We start from the raw sequence: 11,743 nt of genomic DNA on the forward strand, positions 1-11,743 counted from the left end.
AAAAAAAAAAAAAAAGAGTATAGAATTCTAGTTACCTTAATAATACATATATGGAAAATTATTTATAAAAGGAAATATAATCTTAAGACATTTGTTTTTTATTTTTAAAAAATATAGAGTATTTGCAATTTTAAAATGAATATTATTAATGACAGTAGTTTTTTAGGCAAATAAATAAGCTGGACTAAAATTATGTTGGACAATTTACCTTTTTATTTTATTTTATAATCTAATTAACTGTTATATGTCAAATTGTCAATGTTAATTGATCAATCATATGTGTTATGAGTTATGACTAACATAGCCATCCTTACACATTTACACTTGAAAAATGACTTTAACTGAAATTTTAATTACCATGAAGAACAAATTTTCTGAAAATTGCTACTGAAACATCGAAATTTCAAGATTTTATTTTATTCTTATAAAATCTTAATTCAAAATACTCATGACTAATCGTATTTTTCAAACAAATGGTGAGATGCGCATGATCAATTTTGAATACATTTTCTTGGCGAAGACGTTGACTGGACACTAAAAATATTATTGAAAATTTGAACCACTTGTTTCAAAGGCAAAATACTCGTTGCATTAAAAATTGGATAAAGATACAGAGAAATGAAGAAAACATAGCAATTTCCAACCACCAAATAAACACTAGTTTACAAAAAGTAAGATATGTAAATTCGTATGAAGAGAGAAAAGAAAAAGTTGAGCAAAATTATTTGGTTTTCAAATGGTATTTAATGGTTGATTTTATATTGTCACATGGTTAGCAATTCGGAACTCGTTCTTTGGGGACACATTGATTGACATATATTATGCAGAAAATCTGATGAATCACAAGACCTTATTTTTCTTGCATGCCTATAACCTTGTACATGGTTTGATTGGAGGTTAGTGGCGACTTATATGGACCTTTAGCTGAACCTGATTCCTGACTGGTTTATCACTCTCAGTCGCTTAACCATTTACGCGCTTGACACTAGTACATTGATTATTCTCATATTAGTTTTTTCAAGTAAAAAAGTTTCATTTTTCAAAAGAGTGTATAACACGAGGCGCCTTCAATAAATTTTCTTGCTTACTAGTCATCTGATACGTACCATTTAAAAGGTAGTCTGAAATAAGGTGAGTTCCTTAGCTTTCTGTTACCATGGCTCCTCTAAACTTGTTCTTCTCTAAAGTTGGTTTAAGCCTCGTGGTCATGGATCTTCTTTGATTTCTTAATATTGTTACAAACTTCCACTTCCGTTATTTAATTTTTCATTTTAGAAATAATTTAATATCTGCAAATTAATAAATTTATCATTTTCTCATAAAGTATAAATTAATATAACTAATAAAATATGTACTTTGTAACTTCATTTATACGTTCTATTCGTCTCAATTCCATTTCCATAAAACTAATGTAAACATTTCTTCCGTTTTGCTATTGTATTTGGTTGTTAAAACATTTTTTCCACTATTTCTCTTAATTGGTAAAAGGAATGTGGAAATCAATTTCTCACCTTTATCCTTTCCACTAATATATTCCGCCAATTATAGCCATTAGCTTCGAGCACAAAGCCTGGTCGACGTAACTCACATTCCCACTTCATTCTCTGAATTGGACTAATATCTCCTAAAGTCAAGGGCAGTCACGATTATACAACTATTCTTGTATAGTTAAAGTTACGGCTCCGATGTTTCATTCTTAAATTACTTGTGTTGGTGTCATAGTGACAATAAAATTAATAAGCTGCATATTTTTGGCCATGTTTTCTTGTGAATCATGTTTTTGGACAACACACCAACCTCAAAAGGTAGGGTGATTCGAGTAAGATTCCAAATTTCTTAAAACTTTAAAAGAAGAATCTGAGAAAATCATACGCGTTAAATTTATTTATGGTTTGAATTTGAATTGAGTTGAATTTATTTTAAAATTGAAGAAATTCTTTTATAAAATTGTTGAGAATTTTACAATGGGAGCTCAAATCCGGATGGATCCCTTTGGTGAATCCAAGACGATTTTATCGTTTTAGTGAGTTAGGGTTACTCATAGTGAGTGAGGGAAATAGTAATTACAAAACCATGAGAAAAAAAATATAATTATGGGTCAAGTTTCGAAATCGATTTTTAAAATTAAATACAGGTGGCCGGTTGCCAATTGTTGAAATCTTTAGTTGGAATATGCTGATTATGCTTTATGGATGGTGATCAGTGATCACTATCTCCTTAATATCTAATTAATTAATAAATTTATCATTATTCATAAAAATTATCCCAATTAGATTTTAAAACACTCAACCAGGTCAGCATGTATGCTACTGAGAACCACCGCTATATCTACATACATAAAGAAAATAAATTCCAATTTTCTAATATTGCAAGATCTACATAAAAAAATGGTGAATTGAAAAATACGATGTTTGATAGCATAGTGGTCGATCCTTGTCTAGTGCTCCAACTTCCAACTTCCAACTTCCAACTTCCAAGATCTTTCTCTCACCAGATCAGTCCAGACCTTAGGAGATGGGAGTTTAAAGGAATGGGCCAAGGCCTTATATATGGTTTGAAATTGTTCATTGTCAAAGGTGTCTTATGTCCTATGACTTGAGTTAAATTAATCCAAACTTCCAACAGTCAAAAAAATAAAATTGAGTGTGTTGGGTATAATTTTATCATCTCAATTAATAAAACAGAATTTATCGAGTCAAAGCATATATTAGGAATAAAGTCAACACAAGTTTGAGTATATTTAATAAGAAGGAAAAATCTTCTGATCAGGCTAATGGGACAAGAGCTCGATCTATAATTGTGCAAACGACTATTCAACATCTGTTTATTGTTTTCTGTAGACTCTAATGAATCGATTAATTTCGCTCAAACATATTGGATTACAAATATCTTGATCTTATATTTTCTACAAATACCTTCGTGCTAGAAAGATTGACAACGAACCCTAGAGATTCCTGTTGCCAGTGATGCAGCCTAGTAGAAAAGGCAATGAAATCTCTATTGCAAGTCGAGCTCTCTAAGAAGATAGTGTATTCCATAGGAACAATTTTAGAGAAGAACCTAGAAGATACAAAACGTTACATGAAAGAAACTAAGTTTAGCTACATGTTACAGAATATATAAGTTAAACCTCATTGTCTTCGGATTCATAAGATCGGTCCCATAAGTTGACTTTGAGCAAGAGGATCCAAAAAGAGTTAACCTCATCAACATTGACATTGAACGAGCAAGGCAATAGTATTTTTTTTATTCATTTTCATTGTCTCATCTATTCAAGTCATTTTTTAAAGCTAACACCTAACACTCCCAAAGGATCTCTTACTCGTTATTAAATCCTCATCGGCTACAAAATGTACAAACCTCATTGTGTTCAGATTCAAAAACTCATACTTAGGAATTGCAATGAAACAAGGACGTTCTCTTCAGCAATAAGATACTATATATCAAAAGAGCAAAACGTTATCAAAGAACTTGGGAATGATGAATAAACTACAAAATATCCAAACCTTATCACCTTAGGAATCACAATGTTAGGATAATTACTTGTAGTGAAGCAAGAGCACCCAAGAAAAGCCTTTAACGGGAGATAAAGTAAACTGTTGTTCGATGGTGTGCATGGGGTTCCTTGAGAGCGATACTACTTCAAAGTGGTGCAAAGATGGGTTTTTGGTAAAGAGGAGGCGAAATTTTTTAGTAGCCCATGTGAGTTTCATCGGAGAAGTAAAAGAAGAGCAAAGAAAATATATAACAATGAAGAGAAGGAAGAGAGGAAACGATGAAGAAATTAGAGAAGGAGAGACCAAGGACAAGAAGAAAGAGAAGGCTCCTCAATGGGAGAGTGATAGCAAAGATTATCTCCGGCTTAGCAAAGATGATAGCATCGTACGTAGATCCCATATTTTTCACCTTATTAGCATCTCGTTCCTAGTATGACCAGCCGTGTCTATGGTGTAAATTTAGAAACATTCGCTTATGAAACTTGCAGATGAGATCATTTCTTAATATATATGTTTTACATAATTCATTTCTAACATGATGCATTCTATGTTTAAAGTAGAGTAACTATAGTTAAAATCTCTAAGATCTACTATATATTTGAACAACAATATATGTTCAATATTAAGCAAATTTTTAATCTGAAACAAGTATTTCATGATATTGGTTTCAAATAATTGGAATAACTAAAATAGTTATAATTGAGTGGCACATTATTCCATGCATGGGCCATTTCAATACATTTCATTCATAAAGCTCGGAAATTCCAATTGAGTGGAGAAGAGTAGTTGGCATGATGTGGAAACCCTAGACATAGATTCTAACTCTTTCATCATCTTCTCTCTATATTTAACCTTGAAAGTTGATTTCATAGAAAATCCAGCCCTCTTTAAACACTTAGAGTTGGCAAAGATATATTTTATGGCTTCTTTCTCCTTGCTTCGTCCTATATATCCTTTCCACTCAAAGATCTCGAGATGGGCTGAGAAACATCCAGGAACGGAACTCGGTTAGTTCCATGACAGTGAGAAATCCTCTTCAATTTGAATCAATGTCTGTGAAGCAACAACAAAAGGATACAAAATAACTAACACTTGCTTTTTATTATATAGTCCATCATAACTGACATGAAATAAACTTCAAACCTGGTCGATGTAAAGATATTTAAGATTAGGATAATTTTGTAGCAATCCCATCAGTGATTCCAACCAGTCTAACTCAGCTGAAAGTGTTACATTACACTCCATAAGCTTGGAGAAGTTAATAGAGTTACACCATGCAGCCTACAATGAAGGCAAGAAAACATAGATAAGCGCTAGTTATATAACCATAATTAACAATAAGAGAAAAGACTGAGGTCGAAATAACACTACACGTACCGATGCAACATCCAAAAATAATTGAAGATTTGGGGAAATAGATCTCATAAACTTGTCATCAGGGTGACTAATAAAGTCGATACTTGCTTTATCAAAACAAGGTTTGTTCTCAATGGAGCAATAATCTCCCGAAACATCGCTGTAGATGAATTTCTTTAAAGTCGGAGAATCTACAACCAAAGATCCTTCATTGTGCACTCCAGAAAGAACATTTTCATAATACAAGCTTTCCAAAGATGGGACTTTTATATTAAAATTTCTCACGTTGTCATGGTGATGTCGTTTCACGAGCAAATTTTTGAGAATATGACAATTCGACAGAAGCCGAAAAAGGGAATCTTCATCTTTATACAGCACATAGTAAAGACCAAAGCTTTCGACGGATGGGAGGAAAACCCGAGAAGGAACATCCACAAGAATATTGCCGACAAGATATAGATTAAAAATCGTATCACATGTGTAAAAGCTCTTAGGCAAATGGGCAGGTTCCACCGCTGTCCACGCGGTCACCAATGCCAGCTCGCGCACCCTACGATCAACAGCATTTGCAATCCACTTTCCCACATCAACATGACATCTAAAAGGACCGATCAGTTCTATCGCTAATATTTCTAACACAGGTGCCTTGTGGAGTTGTAACGACTTGTCAACAAACTGCCATAAACACCGTTGTTGGTGATCACTTTTGTCAAATAAACGGCCAAGTAAACGACCAAATAAACCGCCAGTACACGCTTTGTGAGTATCATCTTTGATATTTAGGTACACAAGTACTGGCACCATCGTCCAAACAGACTGCCATCGTTTTGACAAAATCATAGTGGCCACTACATATTTCGTGGGGAGAAACAACATTATATGCACGAGCAAATCGTTGGGCAACGCACTGATTTTGTCTTCACCTCCAAGTCTCTAATGACGATGACGTTTGGCTCTTTCCTTCACAAATAGTTTCGATGTATTGTGTATTAGTATCGATATCGCATACACAACTTGCATTGAGCTGATAACTAACAAAAGCCCCCGTCCAAACATTTTTATACCTGAAAACTATACCTACACGAATGCTTCTTATTTCTTCTTTCTCTCCTTTGTGTTATACACGCACAAGGGTTCAGCCGTAGGGTGATATTATTTTAACTTTTGTATGACTATAAGATTTATTTATTTTCTACTGGCTTCAATTTATATTTAACATAAGATAAATAAAATTTAAGAATAATGGTGTGTTAAAAAATAAAAAAATTTAGAATAACGCTTTCTATATTTTTGTAAGATTTATTATTTCTACTTTTTCTCTCTCGTTTCAATTTATTTTTAACATAACTAAAAATTAAGAATAACGTATTTCTATATTTTGGTAAGATTTGGTGATAAAAAAAAAATATTTTTGTAAGATTTTCTATTTTCTCCTTTTTAATAAAAAAATAAAAATAAAAATAAATAACTAAGAATTGAATTTGAAAAGAGAATATAATTAGTGATAGTCAATGCAACCCGCACGCACTCCAAATAAAACGCTGCCGTTTTGATCAACGAAGGAGGATCTCAAATTTGTGTTACTTCCTCCGGCGAGGAAACAAAACAGAGGAGGCCAAAAAAAAAAAAAGAAGTGTAATCTTACGTGAACATAAAAAAAAATGTCAGCTTTGTGTCCTGTCTGCAATCTTACGCTTCCCCTCTCCTTAATCCAAAGGTAACACAAATAATTTCTTAATCTCTTTCTATATGCTTCCTTTAGTTGTATCATCTATCGAGGTCTTGATGTGTCTGTCTGGTTGGTTTACGGCGGAGGATTTGACTCAGTCATGTGAATTCCCACTTCGAAGACGACGAAATCGAAAACGATCACCACTTGGCTCTGCAACTCGCCTCTTCTTCTTCTTCTTCAGATCATCCTTCGTCTTCTTCTGCGTCATCATCATCTGTAATGCTTTCTTACAACCCTTCAAAATCTTCTTTCTGCGTTAAGTCGAGTACCCAATTGAGAAAGTTGTTTCATTTCTGCAGAACTTGGACAATTGCAACAATGTTGCCTCCTTGGTTCATTCACAGACCAAGAGTCAATTCTACAGTATAGGTCATGGTGGTTTGATTTGTTTGCTGAGGAACTGTCTGGAATCCGAACTGAAATCGAAGTCGAAACCTTTAGAGAGTAGTACTAGTTTACTATTAGGCTTTGTTGATCATTTTCAATCCTCAAAGGAAGATAAAGGTTGGGGATGTGGATGGAAGAACATTCAAATGCAATGCTCTCATTTGATTTCTCATAGAGAAGAAGCTAAAAGAGTTCTCTTTGGTGGCTCTAACTTCGTTCCTGATGTTCCTTCGCTCCAGCGTTGGCTCGAGTTAGCTTGGAACAATGGTTTTGATGTCTCTGGAGCTCTCCATTTTAATACTAGAATCTATGGTTCGAAGAGATGGATTGGAACCACTGAGTGTGCTGCGTTGTTACGCTCCTTCGGGTTAAGAGCCAGGGTTGTTGATTTTGCTCCTGAGAAGTCTAAATCAATGTATCTTTCAGTTCCTGGTTCTGCTGTTGCTCCCAAGGTAAAGTCATATGGTCCCATGGACAGATATGTAGTTAAAAAGGGCGGTAGTGGGAAGGGGAAAACAGTTGATTCTCATGGTTCTAGTTCTTCTAGGATCAGCAAAGGAGCCGTTTTGATGAATTGGGTTTGGAATTACTTCTCAGATAACAGGTTAAATGTTTCCTCGGGTGTTCATATGACAAACAAAGGGTAGGTTGTTCTGTTTCAGTTCTTATAACGTCAAAACACATTACATATAAGGCTGGCTGGTGAGTTGATGTTGATGTTGATGTTGATGTTGATGTTATTGTGTGTACTGCAGGCCCTTGTATTTCCAACATGAAGGGCACTCGAGGACAATTGTTGGGATTCAGAGACGTTTGCTAGGAACTACATCTACTCCCCAGTACAATCTCCTGATTTTGGACCCGGCTGATGTGAGTATACTGTTTTTCCATAATTAAGAAACTATGTTGGCATTCAAGCATATGAAGTTATGAACATTTACTAAAGCTGAATGTGATTAATGATTGTGATACTTGAATGTGAATGCAGTTTACTAAAGCTATAGAGAAAGCGCTTATAGAGAAGAGAGGATGGGAGAGACATCTTAAAAGAGGAGCTCACACATTGACTTGTCCTGAGTATCAGGTTCAGCTCGCAACTCTGAGATCCATCTTTTTTTTTGTTATTTGGCATAAAGTTGAGTGATTTTTGTATGAGTGTGATTGGGTAATATTATGATGATATATAATATGCATACAGATGTTGTACGTTGATTCTGGAATTGCTGAAGGAGCGGAGTTGGATAAGCTCAAGACCATTGATAGCCACTTTGTTGAATTCTAATGCCCGCCTTAATAAATTGAAGAATGGTTATCAAATTTCTTAGATCAGTTGCCATTGTAAACTTATGTATCATATACAACATTTTGTAATGTGCTAAGAAAAAGCTCATATAAGATTGGCATTATATATATATATATATATATATATTTTGCACTAGTATTGAATCTGTTGATCATTCATAGTTAAGAGTTAAGAGTCTTAAGACTGTGTTATTATGACTACACAGTCTAAAGTTTCCTCAACATACAAAGGTTACTTGAACACCATACTATATACCACTTAAAACACCTAAAACATAAAAAAGATGTGGCTATTTTATTAGAAACACTGAGAAAGGTAAGAAAAAAAGGTGAAAATACAGAATGGCAATTTGAGATTTAACCAGAGATAGCATATCACCACAGCTAAAAAAATAGAAATGTCTTTTTCCAAAAGCACTTAACAACTTGTGAGATTTGAGTCGTAAAGAAAAAAAAAGGCTATAGAGCTTTCCAATTCCCCCAGTTTGGTGATCCCTTCTTCCTCTGGCAACAAAACTTTTCATGTGTGCCTCAAATGAACAACATAACCTCACTGTTGCTCTTTCATGGACTCTGAAAATTGTGACATTTTAGAGGTTTTGTTGGTTATTTAAGAGGCAGATGCAGCCACCTTCTTCCTCACAATCCTTTTTCGTCTAGCCTTTGGAGGTGCAGGATCTGAAACTGAGTCCTCTTGCTTCTTCCCAAGTAGCCCTGAGACAATTGCATTCTTTGAGATAAACCATCTTGAAGATGGCTTTGCTACTGCTTCCTCTGAGGGTCGGTTGTATGCTTTTGCCAGCAGATCATCTGACTGCGCCAGTGGGTCTGCCTCCACACCTAGCCATACCTGTCTTGACTTTTCCCCTAATTGAACGTTCATTATCCTGTACCAGATCCATCCATATTTATCAACGTTCTTGATCCACAGATAAATGGTTTCCTAAGCCCTAACACAGAGTTTTGCAATACAAAATCCAAACTTCCAACATGTCCTGATTATGTATGTTATATACATATGTGGGAGAGGAAAGTGGGGGAAATAGAGGAATACCTCAAGGCAGTGCCGAAGAAGAGTGCTACTCCTATGACATCAAAGTGGCTGCTCACTGATCTCTCAAATCCACATAACAGCTGATATCTCAAGTTCGCATATATTCCAAGAAATGCACCATAACCAAGAGCATTAGTGCTGATAGATGGGACCGTCACAGATACTCTGTCAGAACAAAGGTACAATAAGTTATAAGTCAAGCATGAGCTGGTAAAGAAACAGAGAAGCTGCCCGAGTGAAACAAGATATCTGTAATTCCAGGATAGAAACAGAAAATATTTTTTTGACCTCTTCTTCTTCTTTCCTGCCAGAAGGTTTGACAACGAACCCTGGAGAGTTCCTGCTGCGAGTCCAAGAATGGACAACTCTGCGGCCTTGTAGAAAAGAGAATGAAATCTCTTTTGCAAGTCGAACTCTCTAAGAGGATAGCTCATTTCAAATAAATTATTTGGTAGCTTTTGTAGTGTATTTTGCAGGTCAAACCGGAATGTGTTTCCATAGGAACGACATGGAGCTAGCAACCAAACAGCAGCTGCATTGCATGCTGATACAGTAAGAACATTTATAAGTGCAAGATCCCATTCCTCTTTTATTCTGCAAGTCATAGAGACTACAAGTTAGGGCAAGAAACCAGAAGCTACAAAACCTACAAAGTTTAGGTACATGGAAAGGAACATACCTATTCTTACGATTCTTCACCTCCCACCAAACCGAGCATCCAACAGTGGCAGCTTGCTCCAAAAGAAGTTTGTAGAGAAATGCAGGGTCCGCCAACATCCTACACAAGGCATTCACTTAGTTAACACTGCATATAGTATGACAGTATAGAAACTTATAACTAAGCGACAATGAAGTCCACAGCTACAGATTGGATCACAGAATTACCTGCCAACAAAGGCCCTCGACAATCCCTGAGGAAGAGCACGGGAGATCATTCTAGTTGTTGTAGGACGGGCATTTATGGCAAGGAATTTCACCATTTGTGCTGAGCTGACTAAACCCTGCATACAAGTTTCCGTAAGTTCAAGTATGTCAGCATCCCAAAATCACCATTTCATGATAACGGAAAGCTTAACGGATATCTCACCATTTCATATGCTTGACGGAGACCGGCAGGCAAGTCCATCATTGTTTTTTGCCATTCATTCAACACAGCATCAACAAATTTCCTATCAAAAAGCTGGACAATAACATAAATGTCGTTACTCCGTGACACCATGGCAATAAAATACATGACAAAACTCAACAAAACACAAGCGTAAAGTTCTCATACCTCTGCGAGGAACATCCTACGCCTAAAAAGCCCATCATCATCTCCCTCATCGCCATCATCAAATTCATCAAAGTAATCATCATCATCACCATTATCGTCACCTCCATCACCACCACCGTTATTGATACTCTTTCCAATGTTTCCACCACCTCCTCCAGTTGCAATCTGTAATGAAACATGATATAGAAAACTCACAAAACACTCTTTTCTGATCGGTGGAAATAAACGATCAACTTAACCGGATTAAAATCAATCAATGTCTGATCCAGAATAAAGTTACTTTCACATCGAACAAAGAAGCCGGACTAAATTCTAGTGGTTCACAATCACTGCTAGAGACTGAGTCGAGTGCTACTCATAATTCGCCACTCTCACTACACCAACTTGATGAACCATCGAAAAGAGATGATAAAACAAGCAACGACATGGTGATGTAGCCAAACCATAGATAAAAAGACACATCCTTAAGAGAGAATTTCACCAAACTAGTTCTTAATTCTTGGATTAGGATTGCTATAATGAAAATTCTTGCAAAAAAGAGAGAGAGAGTGAGACCTCAGGGCTGGTCTCAGATATCTTCTGGGTCATATCAAGCTTCCCCTTTTCCAAAGTAACAGCTCCTACGGAACCAAACTTGCCTTTCATCACAGGACACATCTGAGTACTAGCAGAGAAGGAACCAGAGGAAGAAGGGCCTAACTCAACCCCCGTAGGCAATTGTAAGCAGCGCTCGAGACCCGAAACTGAATCATCGACAAGAAAAGAGGAGGTAGCCCTAACGAAGCCGCGACGGAGCTTACAAGGCAGATTGGGTAGTGAACGAGGGATAGGTAAACAGGGTTTGAGTGGAGATAAGGGTTTGGGAGCAACGACGCTCTGAAACACCATATGCGACATAGCTTTTACCAGGATTCAAAAAAAAACCCAACCTTTCAATTCCGATAAAGATTTAAGCTTTTTTTTCTGGTGAATTTTCTTGAAGAAAAGGCGCAGAGCCTTTTGCTTCTCTCTTAGGGCTGAGAGAGAGAGAGAGAGAGAGAGAGAGAGAAAGAGGAAGAGAGAGATGAGAAAGGAAGAGAGGTTTTATCGCCAATCAGACGATTACAGAAACAACAACCCAATCTCACTTTTCTCTTTTTTGC

At 36.1% G+C, this 11,743-nt stretch overlaps 3 protein-coding genes across 4 annotated transcripts in view; 1 reads left to right on the forward strand and 2 right to left on the reverse strand.

The window, feature by feature from the left end:
* On the reverse strand, positions 4,506-5,657 carry LOC104709350 (putative F-box/FBD/LRR-repeat protein At1g22000). The gene is made up of 3 exons (XM_010425979.1): positions 4,875-5,657; positions 4,641-4,778; positions 4,506-4,550 (listed from the first exon to the last, which is right to left on the reverse strand). The coding sequence occupies exons 1-3, from the start codon at positions 5,655-5,657 to the stop codon at positions 4,506-4,508; spliced, it is 966 nt and encodes a 321-aa protein (XP_010424281.1).
* On the forward strand, positions 6,439-8,594 carry LOC104706782 (zinc finger with UFM1-specific peptidase domain protein-like). The gene is made up of 6 exons (XM_010423005.2): positions 6,439-6,570; positions 6,681-6,801; positions 6,885-7,615; positions 7,728-7,842; positions 7,961-8,056; positions 8,171-8,594. The coding sequence occupies exons 1-6, from the start codon at positions 6,515-6,517 to the stop codon at positions 8,252-8,254; spliced, it is 1,203 nt and encodes a 400-aa protein (XP_010421307.1). The 5' UTR covers positions 6,439-6,514; the 3' UTR covers positions 8,255-8,594.
* The window catches only part of LOC104706781 (protein RETICULATA-RELATED 1, chloroplastic-like), a 3,894-nt gene continuing 701 nt past the window's right edge, over positions 8,551-11,743 (reverse strand). Inside the window, exons 2-9 of one of the 2 annotated variants that reach the window (XM_010423004.2) lie at positions 11,157-11,510; positions 10,602-10,766; positions 10,416-10,508; positions 10,214-10,329; positions 10,008-10,106; positions 9,617-9,922; positions 9,329-9,493; positions 8,551-9,161 (exon numbers count right to left, since the gene is read on the reverse strand). In XM_010423004.2, coding sequence (XP_010421306.1) covers positions 8,885-9,161; positions 9,329-9,493; positions 9,617-9,922; positions 10,008-10,106; positions 10,214-10,329; positions 10,416-10,508; positions 10,602-10,766; positions 11,157-11,498 — 1,563 coding nt within the window. In that variant the 5' untranslated portion in view covers positions 11,499-11,510 and the 3' untranslated portion in view covers positions 8,551-8,884. Of the gene's footprint in view, positions 9,162-9,328; positions 9,494-9,616; positions 9,923-10,007; positions 10,107-10,213; positions 10,330-10,415; positions 10,509-10,601; positions 10,767-11,156; positions 11,698-11,743 lie in introns of those variants that run through there. The other variant, XM_010423003.2, reaches the window with a different exon arrangement.

The sequence above is a fragment of the Camelina sativa genome, chromosome 8, assembly GCF_000633955.1.
Source record: "Camelina sativa cultivar DH55 chromosome 8, Cs, whole genome shotgun sequence".
Taxonomy (NCBI): Eukaryota; Viridiplantae; Streptophyta; class Magnoliopsida; order Brassicales; family Brassicaceae; genus Camelina; species Camelina sativa.